The sequence below is a fragment of the Lichenostomus cassidix genome, chromosome 27, assembly GCF_008360975.1.
Source record: "Lichenostomus cassidix isolate B80296 chromosome 27, HeHo_3.0, whole genome shotgun sequence".
In the NCBI taxonomy this organism is placed as follows: domain Eukaryota; kingdom Metazoa; phylum Chordata; class Aves; order Passeriformes; family Meliphagidae; genus Lichenostomus; species Lichenostomus cassidix.
Window position 1 is genome coordinate 3,782,081 of NC_139507.1, and position 22,303 is coordinate 3,804,383.

The 22,303-nt window shown below is 66.7% G+C and overlaps 2 protein-coding genes and 2 non-coding genes across 8 annotated transcripts; 2 read left to right on the top strand and 2 right to left on the bottom strand.

The window, feature by feature from the left end:
• The first annotated feature begins 144 nt into the window (after window positions 1-144).
• Window positions 145-16,079, top strand: CACNB1 (calcium voltage-gated channel auxiliary subunit beta 1). Of its 5 annotated transcripts, none has more exons than XM_085040077.1 (15): window positions 1,020-1,242; window positions 1,427-2,689; window positions 3,853-3,939; window positions 5,142-5,261; window positions 5,922-6,044; window positions 6,125-6,261; window positions 6,352-6,428; window positions 6,681-6,826; window positions 9,185-9,265; window positions 9,369-9,427; window positions 10,832-10,941; window positions 11,752-11,903; window positions 12,060-12,155; window positions 12,713-12,898; window positions 14,351-16,079. In XM_085040077.1, exons 2-15 carry the CDS (start codon window positions 2,603-2,605, stop codon window positions 14,708-14,710), a joined length of 1,821 nt encoding a protein of 606 aa, XP_084896203.1. In that variant the 5' UTR covers window positions 1,020-1,242; window positions 1,427-2,602; the 3' UTR covers window positions 14,711-16,079. The 5 variants fall into 5 exon arrangements, 4 of the variants coding, with proteins under 4 accessions (XP_084896203.1, XP_084896204.1, XP_084896205.1 ...); XM_085040078.1 differs by having other exon boundaries at window positions 2,505-2,689; XR_014846182.1 differs by lacking the exon at window positions 14,351-16,079 and adding an exon at window positions 13,164-13,437 and having other exon boundaries at window positions 145-2,689; window positions 12,713-13,094.
• A 258-nt stretch (window positions 16,080-16,337) lies between these two features.
• On the bottom strand, window positions 16,338-18,523 carry LOC146426658 (dickkopf-related protein 3-like). The gene is made up of 4 exons (XM_085039836.1): window positions 18,377-18,523; window positions 16,916-17,093; window positions 16,563-16,758; window positions 16,338-16,392 (listed from the first exon to the last, which is right to left on the bottom strand). Exons 1-4 carry the CDS (start codon window positions 18,521-18,523, stop codon window positions 16,338-16,340), a joined length of 576 nt encoding a protein of 191 aa, XP_084895962.1.
• On the bottom strand, window positions 17,374-17,463 carry TRNAI-UAU (transfer RNA isoleucine (anticodon UAU)). The gene is given in 2 exon segments: window positions 17,374-17,409; window positions 17,426-17,463. It is a non-coding gene; the product is annotated as a tRNA-Ile (tRNA).
• A 3,141-nt stretch (window positions 18,524-21,664) lies between the features above and the next one.
• On the top strand, window positions 21,665-21,736 carry TRNAC-GCA (transfer RNA cysteine (anticodon GCA)). Its single transcript has one exon. It is a non-coding gene; the product is annotated as a tRNA-Cys (tRNA).
• The last annotated feature ends 567 nt before the right edge of the window (window positions 21,737-22,303 follow it).

Consider the following 22,303-nt stretch of genomic DNA (forward strand, 5'->3'; position numbering starts at 1 on the left):
TTCCCGGCCTGCTGGCGGCGTGGGAAGTGCAGAGCCGAGGGTGCAGAACTTGTCCATAGCCCTTACTGGGAGAACTGGACCTGTCCAAGGAGCAGCCTGGCCCATACTGGGAGAACTGGACCTGTCCAAGGAGCAGCCTGGCCCATACTGGGAGAACTGGACCTGTCCAAGGAGCAGCCTGGCCCATACTGGGAGGACTGGCCCTGTGCTGTGCCTAGACTGGCTTACACTGGGAGGCCTGAATCTTCCCCTAGCAGGGAATGGGATGTCTGTTTTTCCTTCTTTCCCAAGAATTCGCCCCAAAGTGTGCACTGGAGTCTCAGATCCCGAGTTGCTCCAGCCAAGGATCAAGTTCCACCTCTTTTCCAGTGGCTGTGGCACTGCTGGGAAAAGAGAATTCACGTTTTCCTGGGAAATAACTCCTTGATAGGGCTGGTGAGAGTTGCCAGGGAACATTCCCCATTCCTGGAATGCCATGGTTGGACACAAGCGAGGTCCAGGTGTATCCATGGTGCCATTTTGCAGTCGGAAAACTGATGTTTTCTGCCCCAAAAACGCTGCAGAGAGGCTGGAAAGAGGCCTGGTGTGACCCAGAAAAGTGCTGGGAACAGATTGTGGAAGAGTTCCTGCAACAGGGGAATGAGTGTGTGCGGATTGTGACCGGCCTAGAAACACAGAGGTGTCTCCATGACTGAATTCCCACTTTAAACCAACCCCACACGGCGAAAATGCTGATTTTTAACCACCATAATCCCCAAATCCAGCAGTCTGCAGCGCTGTTCCCTCCTTCCTTCCGGCTGGGAGCGTCTGGAGAGCCCAAACCCCCCAAAAGCACCTCGTTACCCCCCAAAATCACCCCGTGAACCCCCGGAGAGGGGATGCTGAAATCCCCCCGGATCTGGCGGCCGCGGCGCTGCCGACATATGGCGCGAGCTGGGGAGCCGCTGCCGCCAGATTTTTGGTTCGTTTTCCGAGAAAAAACACGGATAAACACAGGCTCTCGCTGTTTCACAACTGACTCATCATTTTCCTTAAACAAACAGCCGAATCCGGAGGCTCCCGAGGCGGCAGAGGGCTCGCGGTGGGAATTGCCGCTGGAGCCGCTGCCCGGGGTGGGGATGGGACGATGCCGGTGGCACCGGGGCTGAGCGTGTCGCCGAGCCCTCGGGAAGTGCCACCTTGTGCTTCCCGAGGATTCCGGGAGGAGGAGAGCCGGCTGACCCCAGATTTGAGGGGTTGCAGGTAGGGATGCTGCCGCTCGTGGGGTTCCGAGGGGCTTTGCCGTCCTTCCCCCGGCCGCTCCGTTGGGTTCTCGGGGATACCCACGGCTGGATGATGTTGTCCTGGGAGCCGAGGGGGAGCGCAGGGAGCTGCAGCAGCTCCGGCAGCTCTCGAGGTGCCGTGATTGTGTTCCTCTCCCACGCAGTGCCAGGGAACGGTGCGCTCGCCTCCGCCTGCGGGCACGATCCCGGCTGGAAGGGGCTCCCCGCCTCTGCCCTGCGCCCCAAAACACCCCCTGGGGTCCCCAAAGACCCTCCGGGGGTTTCATCTCCTCGTTGGAGAGGCGGGCATGGCCGGGATTGGGGTTGGGGGCAGCGGCAGCCCCCCAGCCGGAGGTGTTCCAGGCACGGGGGGCTGCGGGATGAGGTCGCTGGGGTGACCTGGAGCCGCTCGTCCCACCCCTGAGCCTTCCCTGTGGGGATGGGTGGGGGCCGAGGATGGAAAATGTGGTGTCAGCTGTCCCGGGAGCAGGGAAAGCCCCTCTGCTGTGGGGCCGGGGTGGGGGCGAAGGAATTTTTAACTTTCCAACAGCCGGCGGGGTGAGAGCGGTGGGGGGGATTGGCCCCCCATCCCGGGGTCCCTGGGCAGGGAGGATTGTCCCCAAGGTCCCTGGGGTGGGGGACAAGGGACACTGTCCTGCCCGGAGAAGGCAGCGGGGTGTGGGGGTCCCTCGCTATGGCACGAGGGGTCCCCAGGGTGCTCCGTTTGGGCACCCATGGCGGGCTCAGGGGGGGCTTTGGGGTGGAAAGCTGGATTTTTGGGGCAGCCTCGTCCCGAGGGAGCGCTGGATTCCCAAACTGGCAGATCCCGCTCCGGGCGCTGTTTGGGGTTGGTGAACCCCAAACGTGGGTGATCCGCTGACGTTTGGGGTCGGGGGCTGCTCCTGTGTGTCCTCCCCCCACACCACACACAGCCTGGGGTCCCCGTGACCCCCCGGCTGGTTTTGGGGTCTCCCCCAGCCCGCAAGGGGAAAGGCTGGGCGGGCAAACAGCGGCGGCACCCCCGATTTGGGGAGGAGGGACCCTCAGCACCCCATTTTTTGGAGGGTTGCGGGGGTGCCGTACCTGGGAACGGGCCGGGGGGGCGAATTCCCGCATCCCCCATCCCCCCGGGAAGGCGGTGCGGGAGCTCCCGCCCATCCCTCGCCCCCCCTGCGCCATCCCCACTCCTCCTTCCTCCTCCTCCTCCTCCTCCTCCTCCCGCTCCGTCACCGCGGGGGCCAGGCCTGAGCTTCATCGTCATCGTCATCATCTTCCTCTGTGTGGTTCCCCCCCATCCACCCACCCATCCATCCCAAAATCCCGCCGAGCCCGGCGATTCCATGGTGCGGGAAGGCGGCATGGCCCGGACCCCCTACAGCTCCTCGCAGGACATCCAGATGGACGTCTTGGACAACGCGGCGCTCCAGGTGACACCCCCGCGGATTTGGGGGGCGCCGGGGGGGTGACAGCATCGCCCGCAGCGCCGGGCAGGGTGGCGGAGGGGGTTCATCCCGTGGAATTCCCGCCGTGGGGTTGGGGGCAACAGATGGGGATCACCCCTTCCCCCAAATCCCGGCGCCCCACAACGGGGTGATCCCCCCGGCAGCGCCCAGGGACAAGGGGTGTCTCTGCCATAAGCCTGGGAGAGACCCCAAATCCAGGCCCCGCTGGGCTTCGCCCACCAAGGTGGGCAGGTGGGTTTTGGGGGGTGCTGTGCCCACCGGGAAAGTTTTGGGAATTGGGAAAACTCTTGGGGTGCTCCCCCCACCCCTTGCCTGGGCTTGTCCCCTCCGGTTTGGGGGGGAGCAGGGATGTGTCCCTCGCTGGTTCGGAGGGGTGGGAGGCACTGGGGACAGACCTCTTGGGGACCATCAGCCAGGTGGGGTGACAGGTTTTGGGGTCCCAGGGGGCGAAGGGAGCCTTGTCACTGAGCCCCAGCCCTGTGGGTGGCATGTGGGGGGGTCCTGGACCTAAAAATACCCAGCGTGGGGACCCCCCACCCCCGGGCAGGGTGGCAGCTGGGCCCAGCTGTCCCTCGGGGGCACTGGGGAGGTGACAGCCCCGCTCCCCCCAGAATTGTCCCCCCCAAAGGGAGGGAGCTGCCGCAGGGGGGGCACTGGGACACCCCCACCCATCCCAGCAGGACGGAGCGGGGGTCCCGTTGGGGTGGGTGGGAGTTGGGGTGCCCCCTGCCCACGCTGGGGGGGTCTCGGGCATTGGGGTGTTGGAGGGGGGTCTTGGGGGGCTCCCCATAGCTGTCACCTGCTCGGGCTCTGCTTTGACTGGGGGGTGCTGCGGTTTGGGGGCTGCTCCCCCCTGCCCGCTCAGCCCCACCGTGTCCCTGCCTTGGGGTTGGGGTCGCAGCCCCCCAATAACGCGACCCCCATCCCAATCCCAATCCCAATCCCATTCCCTTCCCTCCCCGTTCCCTCCCCGAACCCCCGGGAGCTGCTTTGGCTGCAGGGCGGGGGCGGAGGGCTTGGAACATCCCCGGCGGCGGGGGCTGGGGGGGTGCAGAGCTGCCCCCCCGAGTTTTGGGGTGAGTTTTGGGGGTCCAGCGCTCCCCTGTCGCCCCCTCCCCTGTGCCCAGGGCAAGTACAGCAGGCGCAAGAGTCGCTTCAAGCGCTCGGACGGCAGCACCTCGTCCGACACCACCTCCAACAGCTTCGTCCGCCAGGTGAGGGGGGCCCGCCACTTTTGGGGGGTCCCAGCGGCCCTTTTTCCCCGGGGGAGCGAGGTGGGGGCGCACCGAGCCACACCTGGCTGTGTCCCCCGCTCCTCTCTGCTCTGCCGTGGCTGCTGGGGGGTCTCTCCCCCCAAATCCTTGCCCCCCTGGGACCCCCTGCCCCTGTTGGGGTGCCGGGGAAGGGACCCCGCCATGGCATCCCCCAGCTGGCACCGACCCCTGCGGCTTGGCAGGGCCCCCCCTCCCCGAGCCCCCCCCGGCCGCCACCCCCTGCCCGGCACCGGGCTAAATATACCCGGGGCTGAAACCTGAGCCCCCCCGTGCCCAGCCCTGCGCCCGCCCCGCTCGCCCCCGGCCCTGCCACCATGGAGATCCCCGGCAAAGACCACCCCGCTGCCTCGGTGAGCGACCCCCACCCTCCCCGCGGCCCCCCCTGCACCCTCCGCTGCCCCCTGGGTCCCTCTCGGCTCTGTGGGGTTTGTCCCGGCAGCTGGGGGGTCTGTGGGGTGAGGTGGATTCCCTCAAAGCCCCTCTGCGGGGCAGGAGGAGAGGGCAGCTGCTCAGTGCCCCGCGGGTTTTGGGGAGGGGTTCTCCGGGGGTCTGCAGCCCCACGGCTGGGGGTGAGGGGCTGAGCGACCCCCAAATCCGCGGTGTCCGGAAAGGTTGGGACAAATCGGGGATGGGGGTCCCGCAGCCCCGAGGGGCTCTGGTGGGATTGCGGAGCGGCTGGGGGGGATGTCCCCCATGCCATCCACCACGATGGGACAGGGCCACCCCCCGCGTGTCCCCACCGCCGCTCCCGGGGCTGGGGGGCGAGCAGGGGATCCCCAATCCCACCCCAGCTCCAACCTTGTCCCGGGGTGACCCCGAGTCGCCCCACAGCGCCCTGTCCCCATGGCTCTGAGCCTCGCGGTGGGCACAGCGCTGACCCCCCGGCCTCGCCCTGGCGCGGGGGACACTCGCGGGGTCCCCATTGCCTTCCCGGCTCTCGGAGAGGCCCCGGGCAGCGCGATGCGAGCCGGTGTCACGTTCCCGGCCGGAGCGGTGGCGACAGCTGCCGTGTCCCTCTCCCGCCGTGACCCCGCCGCGATGGCCCCGGACAGCACCGGGGTGGCTCTGGGGCTGGAATCGGGGCTGGCCTCCCTGTCCTGGGGGGACGCAGGGTGGGCTGAGCCCCCTCCCCGCTGCCCCAGGGCTCGGCTGAGTCCTACACCAGCCGCCCCTCGGACTCGGATGTGTCGCTGGAGGAGGACCGGGAGGCGCTGCGCAAGGACGCTGAGCGCCAGGCCATGGCACAGCTGGAGAAAGCCAAGGTGGGACAGCTGGCATGGAGCCCCCCGGGACCCCCGGCACCCCCTGTCCCGCACAGGGACCCCCGGCACCCCCTGTCCCGCACAGGGACCCCCCTGGTCCCCATCCCTGCCGTGTCCCACCCTCTGGAGCGATGGCCTCGGGTCACTGGGAAAGCAGTGGGACGTACTGGGAGGGACTGGGAGCTTCGGTTCTCACCTTGGCCGAGTGTCCATCACGCTGTGGGGGCTCGGGGCAATTAGCTAATGGGAGCCCGGGACAATTAGGTAATGAGGGCCCGGGACAATTAGCTAATAGGGGCTCGGGGCAATAAGCTAATGAGCCCCTCGTTAGCTCCTGGCCGGGGCTGCGGCCACTCCCCAGCCATGGCGAGCCCGGCTGGTGACACCTGCCCGGCCGGGGAGGGGTGGCGGGGTGGAATCCCCCTGTTTTGGGATGTCAGGGGCTGGAATCCCCCTGATTTGGGGAGGCAGAGGCTGGAATCTCCCCGTTTCGGGGTGACAGGGGGTGGAATTTCCCCATTTTGGGGTGGCAGGGGCTAGAATCCCCCCGTTTCGGGGCGGCAGGGGTTGGGATCTCCCCGTTTCGGGGCGGCAGGGGTTGGAATCTCCCCGTTCCGGCGCGGGGGGAGCTGCCGACCCCTCTCCCTCTCCCTTCGGCAGACGAAGCCGGTGGCGTTCGCCGTGCGCACCAACGTGGGCTACAACCCTTCGGCCACCGACGACGTGCCGGTGCAGGGCATGGCCATCTGCTTCGAGCCCAAGGACTTCCTGCACATCAAGGAGGTGGGAGCGGGCTGGGGGGCTGGGGGGCGCTGGGGTGGGCGTGGGGGGGTTTTAAACCGTTTCCCCTCTCCCCGGAGCAGAAGTACAACAACGACTGGTGGATCGGGAGGCTGGTGAAGGAGGGCTGCGAGGTGGGCTTCATCCCCAGCCCCGTCAAGCTGGAGAACATGCGGCTGCTGCAGGAGCAGAAGATGAGGCAGAGCCGCCTGAGCTCGAGGTGGGGCTCACCCCCGACCCCCCTCAGCTCTGCCCGGAGCCTTCCCATCCATCCCACCCTCACCCCTTTCTCTGTGCTCCTCCCACGCAGCAAATCGGGCGACAACTCCAGCTCCAGCCTGGGCGATGTGGTGACAGGGACCCGCCGGCCCACGCCCCCGGCCAGCGGTAAGAGTGTCCCGGGTCCCCTCGGCCCCCGCAGCTCCAGCCTGGGGGTCTTTCCCCCACCTCCCCACGGGTGACCCCTCCGTCCCGGGTGCAGGCAGGGTGCCCCCCTTTCCCCCGGGACCCCTGTCCTCTGCTTCTCCCCCTCCTGCCCCACCGCCCTTCCCAGCTCCCCCATCTCCATTTCCCCCTTCTTCCATCGCCATTATCGCTCTTCTTCTCTCCCTGCCGGCTCGCGGCTCCGGCCGTCCCCAGGTGGCCTGGAGGTGCCTAGCTTTGCCTTTGATCCCGATGAGTTAGAGGAGGAGGAGGCCATGGAGACCCAGCGCTCCCCTAAGAGTAGCGTGAGCAGTGTCACCACCCCCCCCGCCCACAACAAGCGCATCCCCTTCTTTAGGAAGGTAACAGCCCCCGCCGGCCCCCGCCTCGCCTGCTGCACCCGCTGCCTGCCCTAACACTGCCGGGGGGCTGGGGGCACCCACGGGGGCTGGGGGCCACCCCACGGGGGCTGGGGCCACCCAAACGGGGCTGGGGCCACCCAAAGGGGGCTGGGGCCACGCGCTGCCCCATGCTGCAGCACGGGGTGAGCTCTGCAGCCGCGGGGTCAGTGCGGGGCTGAGAGTCCCTGTGGTCCATGAGATGGATCAGTCCGTGGCTGCATCCCCCCCATGGACCGTGGGATGGACCAGTCCGTGACTGACCCCCCTATTGTCAATGGGATGGACCAGTCCGTGGCTGTGTCCCCTCTGTGGTCCATGGGGTGGATTCATCCATGGGTACATCCCCCGTGGTCCATCGGATGGATCAGCCCATGGCTGACTCCCCCCTGTTGTCAATGGGATGGATCAGTTCGTGGCTGCATCCCCCCCATGGACCGTGGGATGGACTAGTCCGTGGCTGACCCCCCCCCCGTTGGCAATGGGGTGGTTCAGTCCGTGGCTGTGTCCCCCCCATGATCCATGGGGTGGATTAATCTATGGGTACATCCCCCCCGTGGACCCTGGGATGGATCAGTCCGTGGCTGTGTCCCCCCTGTTGTCAATGGGATGGACCAGTCCGTGGCTGTGTCCCCCCATGGACCCTGGGATGGATCAGTCCGTGGCTGTGTCCCCCCTGTTGTCAATGGGATGGATCAGTCCGTGGCTGACTCCCCCCGTTGTCAGTGGGATGGATCAGTCCGTGGCTGACTCCCCCCGTTGTCAGTGGGATGGATCAGTCCGTGGCTGACTCCCCCCATTGTCAATGGGATGGATCAGTCCGTGGCTGACTCCCCCCATTGTCAATGGGATGGATCAGTCCGTGGCTGACTCCCCCCGTTGTCAGTGGGATGGATCAGTCCGTGGCTGACTCCCCCCATTGTCAATGGGATGGATCAGTCCGTGGCTGTGCCCCCCCTGTTGTCAGTGGGATGGATCAGTCCGTGGCTGACTCCCCCCGTTGTCAATGGGATGGATCAGTCCGTGGCTGACTCCCCCGTGATCCGTGGGTTGCATCCATCCAATCCATCCATGGTGACGTTCCCCCGTGATCCACGGGATGGATCAGTCCGTGGCTCTCCCCCCACGACCCAGAGGATGGATCAGCCCGTGGCTGTGACTCCCCCCCGGTCCACGGAATGGATCAGCCCGTGCCCCCCCTCCCGGTTGGCTCCCCCCGCAGTGTGCGCATGGTGTGTTCCAGCACGGCCGGTGTCTCATCCCCCCCGCGACTGAGAATGGACCATTCCTCCTCCCCCCAAACTGGGCATAAGCTGGGGGGGTTCGGGCGCAACCACCGCGCGGGGCGGGGGGGTCTGCAGGGCCTTTGGGGCGAGCAGGCCTGGGGGGTCCCAGCTGCCCCCCAAACCCTGCAGAGCCCCTGCTGACCCCCAAATCACCCCAGAGTGGGCGATACTGAGTGTGTGACTGTCCTGCGGCACCCCGGGTCACACGTGTGTCACCTGGGGATCACACACATGGCTCTGGGGCACGACCTGGGTCACACATGTGTCACCTGGGGCATGAGCTGGGTCACACGTGTGTCACCTGGGGCACCCCGTGTGTGGCACGCGTGTCCCTGGGTCACCTCTCGGTCACACGTGTGTCCCCTGGGTCACACACATGTCCTTTGGGCACGACATGCATCACACACGTGTCGCTTGGGTCACCCTCTGGGCCACACGTGTGCCACTGGGTCACCCTCCGGGTCACACATGTGTCCTTGGGGTGCACTGGAGGGTCACACAGGCATCCCTGGGTCACCCCTGGGGGTCACACATGTCCCAGGGTCACACACATGTCTTTGTGTCACCCCCGGGGGTCACATGCATATCCCTGGGTGTCACACATGTGTCCCAGGGTCACACACATGTCTCTGTGTCACCCCCGGGGGTCACACGCATGTCCCTGGGTCACACCCACGTCTCTCTGTGACCCCCGGTGGTCCCACCCGTGTCACACCCGTGTCACACCCGTGTCCCCGGCACAGCCCCGGTGTCACAGCCGTGTCCCCGCGCCCCCCGGTGCCCCGTGCCCGCGGGTAACACGCATGCCTTGTTTGTCTCCTCTCGCCCCCCGGCCCCCGCGGCCCCCCGGGACGTAGCGAAGCAGAAGCAGAAGTCGGTGAGTAGCGCCAGGACCCCGGGAGGACCCGCGGCGAGGGTGGGTCGGGGGTGCCCCCCGCTTGCAGCCCCCCAAAACCCCGAGCTGCCCCCACGGGGGGTCGAGCCGAGCACGGCCCGTGTCCCCCCCGGCCCCGGTGACACCCGGCTCTGTCCCCAGACCGAGCACGTGCCGCCGTACGACGTGGTGCCCTCCATGCGCCCCATCATCCTCGTGGGGCCGTCCCTGAAGGGCTACGAGGTGAGCGATGGGGCTCGGGGGGAGCGCTGGGGGGCTCGGGGGCAGTGCTGGGGGGCTCGGGGGGACACCAGCCCCACGGTGTCCCCGCTGTCCCCCTGCCCAGGTCACGGACATGATGCAGAAAGCATTGTTTGACTTCCTGAAGCATCGCTTTGATGGCAGGTGAGGGAGGGGCTGCGGGGCTGGGACCCCTAGATCCATGGAGGGAACCTTAAATCCATAGAGGGACCCCTAAATCCATGGAGGGAACCTTAAATCCATAGAGGGACCCCTAAATCCATAGAGGGACCCCTAAACCCATAGAGGGAACACTAAACCCATGTGGGGACCCTTAAACCCATAGAGAGACCCCTAAACTTATGAAGGCACCCCTAGCCCCATAGAGGAAACAATCCATGAAGGGACCCTTAAACCCATGGAAGGACCCCTAAATCCATGAGGGGACCCCTAAAGCCATAGAGGGACCCCTAAATCCATAGAGGGAACCCCCAAACCCATTGAGGAAACACTAAATCCATAGAGGAACCCCTAAATCCACGCGGGGACCCCTAAACCCATGGAGGAAATCCTAATCTCATGGGGGAACCCCCAACCCTAATACCATGGGAGATCTCTGAACACACGGGGGAGATCTCTAAAACCCTTGGGGGACCCCATGTGGAGGATCCCTAATACTTGAAGGATCCCTAATCCCGCAGACAAGACCCCAAAAACCACAGGGGCACCCCTAACTCACCCACAATCCATAGGGGGACCTCTAAATCCATGAAGAGACCCCTAAATCAATGGGGTGAGCCCTAATCTCGTGGGAGGGACCCCAAATCCTGTGGAGGACCCTTAACCCCATGGGAGAAGCTTAATCCCATGTAGGACCCCAAATCCTGTGGAGGACCCCAAAACCACAGAGGGTTTTCTAACCCCATAGAGGATCCCAAAAACCACAGAGGGTTTTCTAACCCCACGGAGGACCCCAAATCCTGTGGAGGACCCCTAACCCCATGAGAGAAGCTTAATCCCATGCAGGACCCCAAATCCTGTGGAGGACCCCAAAACCACAGAGGGTTTTCTAACCCCACGGAAGACCCCAAATCCCGGGGGGAACCCCTAAACCCACAGGGGAATCCCTAAACCCACAGGGGAACCCCTAAACCCACCTTGCCCAGGGTGGATCCCTCCAGCTCCAGCCGCCCTGAGCGTGGGGCAGCAGGAAGGGGCTGGCAGTGGGGTCTGGGGGGGTTGGTGTGGATTTGGGGTGTCCCAGGGGTGTGGGTGTGTATTTGAGGTGTCCCAGGGGTGTGGGTGTGGATTTAGGGTGTCCCGGGGGGGTGGGTGTGTATCTGGGGTGTCCCGGGGGTGTGGGTGTGCATTTAGGGTGTCCCGGGGGTGTGGGTGTGGATTTGGGGTGTCCCAGGGGTGTGTATTTGGGGTATCCCGGGGGTGTGGGTGTGGATTTGGGGTGTCCCAGGGGTGTGTATTTGGGGTGTCCCAGGGGTGTGTATTTGGGGTGTCCCGGGGGTGTGGGTGTGTATCTGGGGTGTCCCCCCGCTGTCCCCGCTGTGTCCCCAGGATCTCCATCACGCGGGTCACCGCCGACATCTCGCTGGCCAAGCGCTCCGTGCTCAACAACCCCAGCAAGCACACCATCATCGAGCGCTCCAGCACCCGCTCCAGCCTGGGTACGGCGGCTCTGGACCCCCCCGGGACCACCCGGACACCCCCAGACCCCACCGGGACCCCCAAGCCTCCATCTGTATCAGTCCCCAGCCCATCCCGGGGTGCTCCTGGGGGTGGGGGTGACTGACGGGGGGCCCTGTGCCCTGTGACTCAGTGCCTCTCCTCCTCCTCCTCCTTTTCCTCCTCCTCCTCCTTTTCCTCCTCCTCCTCCTCTTTTATCTTCTCTGTTTTGTTTTTCTTTCCTATTTCTCCTTTCTTTTCGGGGTTCCTCCCCTCCGCGCTGCCTCCTTCCTCCCCTGCTCCTGATACAGATGTCTTGGGTACGTAACGGGGACCCTCCGGGACCCCCGGCAGCCCCCCGCCCGGCCCTGTGGCCCCTCGGACACCCTGTCCTCCCCAGCTGGCCCTGAGCAGGCGCTGGGACAGGGGCTGAGGGTTGGGGACACCCTGGTGACACTGAGCCCGCTCTGGGTCACTGTGGTTTGGGGTGGGGGGGCTTTGCCCCTGTGTCACCCGGCTGGTGTCATCTCCCCCTGCGGTGACCCTGCGGTGGCACCAGTGCCACCTGCCCCTGTGGTGACCCTGTGTCCCCACAGTGTCATCAGTGCCACCTCCCGCTGCGGTGACCCTGTGACCCTGCAGTGGCATCAGTGCCACCTCCCCCCGCAGTGTCCCTGCGGTGGCACCGAGGTGACCAAGTCCCAGGACAAGCCCCTCCTGCTCCTTTCCCCATCCCGTGCCCCTCACCCCCTCTCCCAGCCGTTGTCCCCAGGCGCTGTCCCCTGACCTCACCCTGTCCCTGTGTCCCCCAGCCGAGGTGCAGAGCGAGACGGAGCGGATTTTCGAGCTGGCCAGGACGCTGCAGTTGGTGGCCCTGGACGCTGACACCATCAACCACCCGGCCCAGCTGGCCAAGACCTCCCTGGCGCCCATCATCGTCTACATCAAAATCACCTCCCCCAAGGTGGGTGTGGCCCCGGGGTGGGCGGGGGACAGTGCCAGCCCCACCCTGTCCTGCTGGGGGGTCGGGCAGGGTCCGGCCGAGTCACCACGACCACCCTGGGTCACCATGGCCACCCTGGGTCACCACGGCCACCCCGGGCTGTCCCCTCCTGCCCAGGTGCTGCAGCGGCTGGTGAAGTCCCGGGGCAAGTCGCAGGCCAAGCACCTCAACGTGCAGATGGTGGCCTCGGACAAGCTGGCACAGTGCCCACCTGTGAGTGTGCCCCGCCCACCCTGACCACACCCTGACCCCACCCGGGCATAACCCCGCCCACCTGCCCCACCCACCCCTGCTCGACCTCTGCCTGCCCTGTCCCATAGGTCCCACCCCATCCCACAGATCCCAGCCTGTCCTATAGGTTCCACCCTATCCCATAGATCCCACCCTGTCCTATAGGTTCCACCCTGTCCCATAGATGCCGCCCCATTCCTTTGGCCCTGCCCTGTCCCATAGGTCCCACCCCACCCCATAGATCCCGCCCTGTCCCATAGGTCCCGCCCCATCCCATTGGCCCTAATTTGTCCCATTGGCCCTGCCCTGTCCCATAGGTCCCACCGCATCCCATAGGTTCCACCATATCCCATAGATCCTGCCCTGTCCCATAGGTCCCGCCCTATCCCATTGGCCCTGCCCTGTCCCGCTGTCCCCACCCTGTCCTGCCCCACCCAGTCCCACTGTCCCCACCCCGTCCCACTGTCCCGCCCTGTCCCACTGTCCCCACCCTGTCCCGCCGCCCCACCCTGCCCCACTGCCGCCCATCCCTTCCGCAGGAGATGTTCGACATCGTGCTGGACGAGAACCAGCTGGAGGAGGCCTGCGAGCACCTGGCCGAGTACCTGGAGGCTTACTGGAAAGCCACCCACCCTCCGAGCAGCAACCCCCCGAACCCGCTGCTGAACCGCACCATGGCCACCGCCGCGCTGGCCGCCAGCCCCGCGCCCGTCTCCAACCTCCAGGTACAGGTGCTCACCTCCCTGCGCAGGAACCTCAACCTCTGGGGCCGCGAGGCCACCCCCAGCCCCCCCGGACCCCTCGAGGAGCATGCGCTGTGAGGCGGCGCTGGGGACAACCCCCCAGACCCCTCGGGAGACCCCCGGGATTGGGGACAGCCTGGGGGTCACAGCGCCCCCCTGGTGTGGGACTGTCCCTGTGGTCACCTGTCCTGGGATAAGGGTCATCTCAGGGGGCTGTGGTCCTCCTAGGTGTGGGAATGTCCCTGAGGTCATCTGTCCTGGGGTCAGGGTCACCTCAGGGGGCTGTGGCCCTCCTAGGTGTGGGACAATTCCTAGGGTCACCTGTCCTGGGAATCACAGCCCCCCCAGGTGTGGGAATGTCCCTGATGTCACCTGTCCTGGGGACCTGTTCTGCACCCCAGCACTGGGGACACCAGGGGAACCACGGCCCCCCCCAGGGGTGGGACAATCCCTGGGGTCGCCAGTGCCAGGATCAGGGTCACTCCAGGGGACTGTGGCCCTCCAGGTGTGGGACAATCCCTGTGGTCACCTGTGCCAGGATTAGGGTCACCACAAGGGACTGTGGCCCCTCAGGTGTGGGACAATCCCTGAGGTCACCTGTGCCAGGATCAGGGTCACCCCAGGGGGCTGTGGCCCTCAGGTGTGGGGTCACCTACCCTGGGAACCCTGGGACTGGGGCAGCCCATGGGATTGGGGTCACCCAGGGGAGCCAAAGCCCCCCGGGAGTGGGACCATCCCTGGGGTTGTTCCTTTGGGAACCTGTGCCCCCCTCAGGGGTACTGCAGGCCCCTGGCATGGGACTGTCCCTGGGATCTCCCTCCCTGGGATTGGGGTCACCCCAGGGATCTGCTCCCATTCCCGGACTGGGATCATCACTGGGATCAGCCTGGGGGGTCTCTCCTTGCCCAGCACTGCTGCCAGCCCCACACTCGGGGTCTCCTGGCAATCTCTGCCTCCTGCAAGGCCTGGGCATTGGGAACCCCCAGGATCTGCCCCACTAGGACCCCCCCGGTGCCTCCCTGGGGGCTGTGGGGGTGCCAGACCCCCCATTCCCACACCTCTCGGGGGGAGCCACGGTGGGGGCGAGGCTTTGGGGGTGTCCTGATTGGGGGGCACAGCCCCCTGCCTCCGTGGCCACTGCGGTGCTCAGCCGGGGCTCCTGCAGCCACCCCCGGGGCGGGGACAGAGGAGGGACACTTGTCGTGTGTTGTCTGTCGCTAAATCCCGCAGCGAGCCGGTGCTCCCTGCCCCGCCCTGCAGCCCCACCGCCCCGCATGCCCCCTCCCCATTCCCTGCCCTGCGAGTGAGCAGCGCGGGCACGCCAGGCTGGGCAGGAGCGTGTGTCACCCCGGCTGACCCCCACTAACCCCCACTAACCCCCGCTGACCCCCCGCCCGTCCGTCCCCGCATGGTGTGGTTGCTTCTCCCCGCCAGGCTCCGTACCCGGAGGGGGAGCGCGGCCGCCTCCGGCAGGGCCCGGGGGACTCGGGGGGCCGCGGGCAGGGCAGAGCCCACCCGCCGCCCTCCCGGCCGGGCCCCCGCAGCCTGGCCCGCCAGGACACCTTCGACTCGGAGGCGCCGGGCAGCCGGGACTCGGCCGGCACGGAGCCCGGGGATTCGTGCTGCATGGACATCGAGATGGACCCCGTGGAGGAGGAGCCGCCGGGCCCCCCCGGCACCGAACCGCACCCCGAGGGGCTCGAGGGCCGGGGGCTGCGGGGCCGAGCCGAGGGCCAGGAGCCGCTGGGCCAGAGCGACGGGGAGGGCTGGGGCCAGGACGTTTACATGCGTTAGGGTGAGGGGGTGCGGGCAGGGGGGCTCCCCCCGGAGCTGGTTTTGGGGTGCGGGACAGCCCCGCCGCTCGCCTTCGTGCCCCCCCGAGCCCGGCCAGCAGTGCCACGGGGAGCCCCCGCTTTGCCCTGGGGGTTCCCCCTGCCCCACTCCTCGCTGAGGGGGGGTCTCCCCGTGCCGCAGCCCCCCAGCATCTCGCGGTGCCTCGGGCCCAGCCTGCCCGGCAGGGACGGCAAGTGACCAAAGGGGACCGGAGTGTCCCCGTCCCCCGGCACGGGGTGGGGGTCGTGCCCGCTGGGTGCCCCCCGCTTCTCCATGGTGCTCTCGGCCGCCCGGCTGCAGGGTCCCCCGGAGCTGGCCGTGGCGGCGGGGGTGTCCCTGCCCGCTGTCCCCCAGCCCAGCGGTGCCTGGCACTGCCCCACAGCCCCCTCGGGGGGTGCATGCGTGTGCGGTGTGTGCAGGGCTCGGGGGGCTCCCCGCTGCCCCAGGCTGTGCCCCCCGAGGCGCTGCCTGCCCGGGGGGGGCAGTTTGCATGTGTTTGCCTGGAGGGGCTCTGCCTGACTTGGGGGGTGGGGGGTGAATCTGAGCCAGTTTTGGGGTCTAACCTGTGCTAACAGCTGCCCAGCCCTGGCCTGCCGGGGGGTCCCGCTGTCCTGGGACCGCCAGGCCGCCCTTCCCCAGCCCCCCTCCCGTTCCAACCCCCCCGCCGTGCCTGTCCACGCTCGCCCTGTCCAGCCGTGTCCGTCTGTCCGTCCGTCCGTGAGCCTCTGTCCGTCCCCCCTTGGCTCCCCCCGCACCCCGGGGCACTGCCTTGTCCTGTGCCCGCCCCGGGGGCGTCCCTTGTGCCCCCCACCCCTGCGGGGTGACCACATAAGGGTGGGCTGGGGACACCCCGTGTCCAGCCCTCACCGCGGGACTGGGCTTGTCCCAATTTTGGGGCAGCCCCTTGCCCCCCACCCCACCCCTGGGGGCACCGCCGGGGATCCCCGGGGTCACTGCCTTACCCAGACCACCAGCCCGGGTCGGGGGGCTTGGGGGCACCCAGCTCTGCCGCTGCCAAGCCGCCACCCATGTGTGCCTCAGTTTCCCCCTTTTTTCGGGGGGGGACTCGGTGTCACTGCCTGCCAAGTGCTTTGAGCCCCCCCTGCCCCAGCGCTCGCCCCCGCGGCGACCACAATCCGGGCAGTGGGGCCCCCCCGGCCCCCCCGCGGGCAGAGGGACGTCCAGTATTTATGTCACTCCACAAACTTTTAATTTAAAAGACCCGACAAAAATGTATTTTATTTATTTATTCTCGTTGATGTGTGTGTGTGGGGGGGGGACTCGCCCCGCTCGCTTGGTTCTTTGTAATAAACATTTCGGTGAGACCTGCCCCGCGCCTGAGCCTGCTGGGGCCTGGGGGGGCACGGGGGGGCTTCGCTGAGACCGGACACAGCTCAGCTCGGAGTGACCGCCGCCAAGGGAGGATGGAGCTGGGACCTGCCCGGCTCTGAGGAACGGGTGACAACCGATTCGGGGGTCGGGGGGCTCCAGCCCTCCGGGGATGGACACCGGCAGCCGCCGGGCTCAGCGCGGCGCTGGACCGGCTCCGGACACGCTATTTACAGGCAATAAATAACAATGCGGGCGCTCAGGGCCGCCGACACCTCCACTCGCTCTTCTCGGGCCGATAATCGAACTCCTTCCTGCGGACAGAACGCGGGGACAGCGGTGACAATTCAGCCCTTGCCCTGCTGCCATCCCCCCGACCCTGGGGTGTCCCCAGGGTGTCCCCAGGGGTGTCTCAAGGGTGTCCCCAGGGTATCCCCAGGGGTGTCCCCCACGCCCCCCGCCCAGCCCGGCAGCCCGTACTCACTCTCTGGCCGGAGCGGAGGGCCGGCACACCAGCCCGGCCTGGCAGGGGCACACCTGGTTGATGCTGAAGGCGAGACCCCCGGGGGGCACGTGGCAGTTCTGGGCCAGCGCCAGGCGCCGCTGGCACACTCGCTCGCCGTGCTGCCGAGCGCAGCAGCCGCCGGACCCGCACTCCTCGTCCCGCTCGCACCGCGCTCCTGGCGGGGCAGAAAGCGGCGTTAGGGAGGGTGAACCCCGCTCTGACCCCGCGGTGGTGACCCCCAGCACCCCCTGGCTTAGCGCCGCTCCATCACCGCATCCCCCCGCTGGCAGGGCTTGTCCCTCGTGTTCCCCCCGCGCCAGACCCCCACTCACCGTCCTGCCCGCGGGCGGCGGGCTGCTGGCACTTGCCGAACATGCAGACGAGGCCGTGGGCGCAGTGCGGGTCGTGGCGGCAGTACTGGCCGGCGGGCCGAGTGGGCAGGCACAGCCCGAAGTGCTCGTCGCAGAAGTGCCCGTGGGCGCAGGGGGTGGCAGGGCTGCACGGGGTCACCTGGGGAGGAGGGGACACGGCACGTCAGGGGGACCACACCTCATCCCGCACCCCCATCCCTGACCCCGAGACAGGCCAGAAATGGGGCAAAACCCCATCTGTCCGCACGTTGCAAAACAGGGCTGGGTGGGGGGTTGTCGGAGTGATTTTGGGGGGGCCGAGTGTAGGAGCAGCCCCCCAGCGCTCTGTCAGGCTGGGTAGCCCCACCCGCAACCCCCAGCGGTTCCGGGATTTTTTCTCGGGAAAACAAAACCCAGCGGGTAAGGACCGCTAAAAGTCCTGCTCCAGGTGAGGCTCGAACTCACAACCTCGGCATCGCTCGCGTACAGCCATATAAGTACCGCGCGCTGACCGATTGCGCCACTGGAGCGCCCGGCGCCGCCCGGCGCCACCGCGCCCCCTGCCGGCCCCGCCGCCCGCCGCGCCCGGCCAGCGACCGAGCCCCGTGTCCATCTCCGGCTGAAAACTGACCCCCCGTGTCCATCCCCGGCCGCAAAGGGACACCCCGTGTCCATCCCCGGCTGAAAACGGACACCCCGTGTCCATCCCCGGCTGAAAACGGACCCCCCGTGTCCATCCCCGGCTAAAAACGGACCCCCCGTGTCCATCCCCGGCCGCAAACGGACCCTCCCTGTCCATCCCCGGCTGAAAACGGACCCCCCGTGTCCATCCCCGGCTGAAAACTACCCCCCGTGTCCATCCCCGGCTGAAAACGGACCCCCTGTGTCCATCCCCGGCTGCAAAAGGACCCCCCGTGTTCCCTCCCAACCAGCAGCACGTCGTGGGGTCACCGCGGCTTCAGACGCAGCCTTTACCTCTCCCCTGCTGCAGCCCCAGCTGAAAACTTTGCCCTCAGTCTGGGTCTAAACTCCCCTTCTATCCCTGTGTCCACCCTGGCTTTGCAAATTCTGCACCCATCCTTATGCTCGCCCTGGGTCTAAATCCACCTCCAGCCCCTGTGCCCACTCTGGCTGCCAGTTCTGCACCCACCCTGTCCCCACTCCAAACCCATCTCCTAACCCTCCTCCCACCCTGGCTGCCCATCCTGTATTCATCCTGCAAACCCACCCCGTGCCCACCCTGCTGCAAATTCTGTGCCCACCCTGGCTCCAAAACACCCTCCTCCCATCCCTGAGCCCATCCCAACGATAAATTCACCCACCCCTGTGCCCACCCTGCTCCCACCCAGGCTGCAAACCCAGCTCCGTGCCCACCCTGAGCCCACCCTGGCTCACTCCCATCCTGCACCCCCTGCTGTCCCCCTGCTGTCCCCAACTCCTCACCTCCTCCAGGTCGGCTCCGGGGCTCCTGCCCAGCGCGGCCGCGTCGGGAGAGTTCTGGGGCAGGGAGAACATCCATGCCCAGAGGTGCCCGGCGGCCGAGGGCAGGAGCCAGGCGACGAGGCAGAGGATGGCCGGGGATGTCACCATGGTGCTGGCGGCGGCGGTGGCGGCTCGGCCGGCCCGGGGGGTTTATGTACCCGCGGGCTATCTGGGCTATCTCGGCCCCCGCTGCTAAAACTGTTTGCCCACCTAATGGGGTGGGAGGAGGCAATCAGGGGTTAAGGGATTTACATAATTGCCAGCCTTCCCTCGGGGGGGGCATCAGCCCCACAGCAAACAGCAGTCTGGCTCCGGCGCCAGCCGTGGGTGCAGCCTGGGGTGTCCTGTGTCAGTTTGGGGTGTCCTGTGTCAGTTTGGGGTGTCCTGTGTCAGTTTGGGGTGTCCTGTGTTCCCCCATAGCTCAGAGTGATTTTGGGTACAGTTTGGAGTGTCCTGTGTTTCCCCACAGCTCAGGGGGGCGGTGAGTGCAGTTTGGGGTGTCCTGTGTCAGTTTGGGGTGTCCTGTGTTCCCCCATAGTTCAGAGTGATTTTGGGTACAGTTTGGGGTGTTCTGTGTCAGTTTGGGATGTCCTGTGTCCTTCCCCATAGTTCAGAAGTGTGGTGGGAACAGTTTGGGGTGTCCTGTGTCAGTTTGGGGTGTCCCGTGTCCTTCCCATAGCTCAGAGTGATTTTGGGTGCAGTTTGGGGTGTCCTGTGTCAGTTTGGGGTGTCCTGCGTCCCCCTCAGAGCTCAGAGTGATTTTGGGTGCAGTTTGGGGTGCTCTGTATCTCCCTATAACTCAGGGGGGTGGTGAGTGCAGTTTGGGGTGTCCTGCGTCCCCCTCAGAGCTCAGAGTAATTTCTGGTGCAGTTTGGGGTATCCTGTGCTCTCCCCATAACTCAGAGTGATTTGGGGCGCAGTTTAGGGTGTCCTGTGTCCCCACATAACTCGGAGTGATTTTGGGCGCAGTTTGGGGTATTCTGTTCCTCCCCATAACTCAGAGTGATTTGGGGCGCAGTTTAGGGTGCTCTGTGTCCCCCATAGCTCAAAGAGATTTTGGGTGCAGTTTCGGGTGCTCTGTGTCCCCACATAGTTCAAAGATATTTTGGGCACAGTTTAGGGTGCTCTGTGTCCCCACATAGCTCAAAGAGGTTTTGGGTGCAGTTTGGGGTGCTCTGTGTCCCCGCCAGCCCCTCAGGCCGCTCACCCCCCCCCTTCGCCCCCTCCCCAACCCCTCCGGTTCCCCCCAGCTCGGGGGGCTGACCGGCACATTTTGGGGTACCCTGTGACCCCACAGTTCCCTGTTTTGCTCCTCCTTTCCCGGAGCGGTGGGACAGAGGAAACAGCAGGGACAAGGGGGAGGCAGCGGGACAAAGCAGGGGGCAGAGAAACAGGACAGACAGCGCTGGGCACAGGGGTGGCATCGCCCCCTGTCTGAGTGTCCCCTGTGTCCCCCTCCGCCTCCCCCTCCCCATCCGGGGGTGACAGGATTGGCACCTTCCCCAGCGCCGCCGCTAATGGGGTGTGAGCCCGCCGGCCCTTATCGCCCGGGCCTTATCTCGGACACTGCCCCCCCGAGCCGATCCCCCAGGCGGTGTCACCTCCTTGTCCCCAAACGCGCGGGGGGCTCAGCCGGGGCGTCCCCGCGCTCCCCCAGCCCTCTGCAATACACTTCGGGTCCATCCGTGGGTGATTCCCGTTCCCAGGGGGAATTGGCCCGGGGGGGCTGTGGGGTCACTCCGGGGGGTTTCGTCCCGAAGGTCAGCGAGGACAGGACGGGGATTGGGGGGGTCTCTGGCAGTGGGGTGCATTGGGGGTCTCCAGGGGTGTAGAAACCCCCGTTCCCTAGGTTTTCCACCCTTCCCGGGCGATTCCCGCTGCCTCCGTGCCTCAGTTTCCCCAGCGGTGAAACGGGAGGCCGAGGGGTGACACAGGGACAAAGAGGTCCACACCGGGGTGACCCCAAACCTTTCTCCCGCTGTCCCAATGCCCAGCCCGGGCCGCCAGGGCCCTGCCCCTCCTCGCCCCCCGTGTTTGCCCGCCGGCTTTGGGAGCAAATATTGACCCCTCTCCGGGCCACCATCCCGGCCGCTGTCCCCATCCGTCCCCCGCTGGGCGCTCGCCCCGAGCGACATCTCCGGATAATCCCCCCCAGCGCCACGGGGGGGGTCCGGATGGCGGCTCTGCTCCCCCAAACCCCGGGCTGGGCAGTCTGGGGGTCCCACGCACCCCCCGAGCCCTGTGGGGGAGGCGCAGCCCGGACCCGCGGGGTGAACGCTGGGGGGCTGCCCCATGGCGCTCTGCGGGGTTTTGGGGGGCTGGAGGTGCCGTGTCCCCCCACGGCCACTCGGGAGGAGTGTGGGGAGCGGGTTCGGGGGGTTGGAGCTAATGGGGAGGGGGCGCTGGGGGTGTGGGGCTGGGGAGGTGGGGATGTGAGCGTGTGGGGTGTCCGTGAGTAAAGGGGGTTCGTCGGGGGGATGTCTGCGAGTGGGGGTGTCCAAGGGGTTGGGGTGTCCGTGGTTGTGGGGTGTCCATGAGTAGGAATGTCCACGGGGGGCGTCCGTGGGTGTGGGGTGTTGATATTTGGGGGGTATCTGTGGCTGGGGGGTGTCAATGCGTGGGGGTGTCCGTGGGTGAGGGTGTCTTGGATTGGGGGTGTCTGTGGGGTGGGGGATGGCTGTGATAGAGGTGTGTCCGTGGCTGGGGATGTCCGTGGGTGTGTGTCAGCGTGGGTGTGGGGTGCCAGTGGACAGGGGGTGTCCGTGGGTGTGTGTCCACGTGGGTGCGGTGTGTCCGTGGGTGTCGGTGTGTCACTGGACAGGGGGTGTCAGCCGACACGAGATGTCCGTATGGGTGTGGGGTGTCCGTGGCTCTGTGTCCGTGTGGCTGTGGGGTGTCCGTGGCCAGAGGGTGTCCCTGTGGCTGTGTCCGTGTGGCTGTGGGGTGTCCATGGCCAGAGGGTGTCCCTGTGGCTGTGCCCGTGGCCAGAGGGTGTCCCTGTGGCTGTGTCCGTGTGGCTGTGGGGTGTCCGTGGCCAGAGGGTGTCCCTGTGGCTGTGTCCATGACCAGAGGGTATCCCTGGGGCTGTGTCCGTGGCCAGAGGGTGTCCCTGGGGCCGTGTCCGTGGCCAGAGGGTGTCCCTGGGGCCGTGTCCGTGGCCAGAGGGTACCGCTGGCCATAGGATGTCCGTACCCGGCTGTCCCCGCATGGGGACGCTGCTATGTCCACTGGCGGCGGTTGCTCCACCGCGGGGGTATAGCTCAGTGGTAGAGCATTTGACTGCAGATCAAGAGGTCCCCGGTTCAAATCCGGGTGCCCCCTCTTTTCCTCCCCTTGCGAGGGGCTCCCCACTCTATTTTTCTCACTCCTTCTCTTTGCCCCCCAACACCCCGGCAGCGAGGGGAGGTCTCGTCCAGCCCCCCACGGCTCCGCCAGCCCCGGCTGTCCGCGCTGGGGACGCTGCTTTGTTTCGGAGAAGGATGGATCCGGCTCTCGGGAAGCCCCCAGAATGTTGCTTTTTCCCTTTTATTTCCTCTCTTCAGAGCAGCCGCGAGGCCGCAGGACCCCCACGCTGTCCCCCCACACTGTCCCCCCACCCTGTGCCACACACCCTGTGCCCCACACCCTATGCCCCACACCCTGTGCCCCCCAAGACCCCAAAACCCGCTGTTCCTTCTCCAAAGGGAAGATCTGGAGGATTAGGAAGGACACAAACCCTCCTGGCTGCTGAGACTCGTCCCCTGCGGGTCTCTGGATGGGGAGCCTCGGCGGGGTGGGGGCGAGGGGGCCCTGGATCCCCAAACAGGGGGGCTGCAGTGGTCCTGTGGCTTGGGAGACCCGCGGGGCACGCAGGGCCGGGGGGCTCAGCCCAGAACCCCCCCGGCCACC

What these genes read in the sequence shown, in the direction of transcription:
- CACNB1 (XM_085040077.1), top strand. Translation starts at nt 2,603, where the DNA reads ATGGTGCGGGAAGGCGGCATGGCCCGGACCCCCTACAGCTCCTCGCAG. An exon ending in CGTCCCTGAAGGGCTACGAG is followed by an intron (nt 9,266 to 9,368) that starts GTGAGCGATGGG and finishes CCCCCTGCCCAG; the next exon opens with GTCACGGACATGATGCAGAA. An exon ending in AAGCATCGCTTTGATGGCAG is followed by an intron (nt 9,428 to 10,831) that starts GTGAGGGAGGGG and finishes CTGTGTCCCCAG; the next exon opens with GATCTCCATCACGCGGGTCA.
- LOC146426658 (XM_085039836.1), bottom strand. Translation starts at nt 18,523, where the DNA reads ATGGTGACATCCCCGGCCATCCTCTGCCTCGTCGCCTGGCTCCTGCCC. An exon ending in CCGGAGCCGACCTGGAGGAG is followed by an intron (nt 17,094 to 18,376) that starts GTGAGGAGTTGG and finishes CCTCCTCCCCAG; the next exon opens with GTGACCCCGTGCAGCCCTGC. An exon ending in CCCTCCGCTCCGGCCAGAGA is followed by an intron (nt 16,393 to 16,562) that starts GTGAGTACGGGC and finishes TTCTGTCCGCAG; the next exon opens with GAAGGAGTTCGATTATCGGC.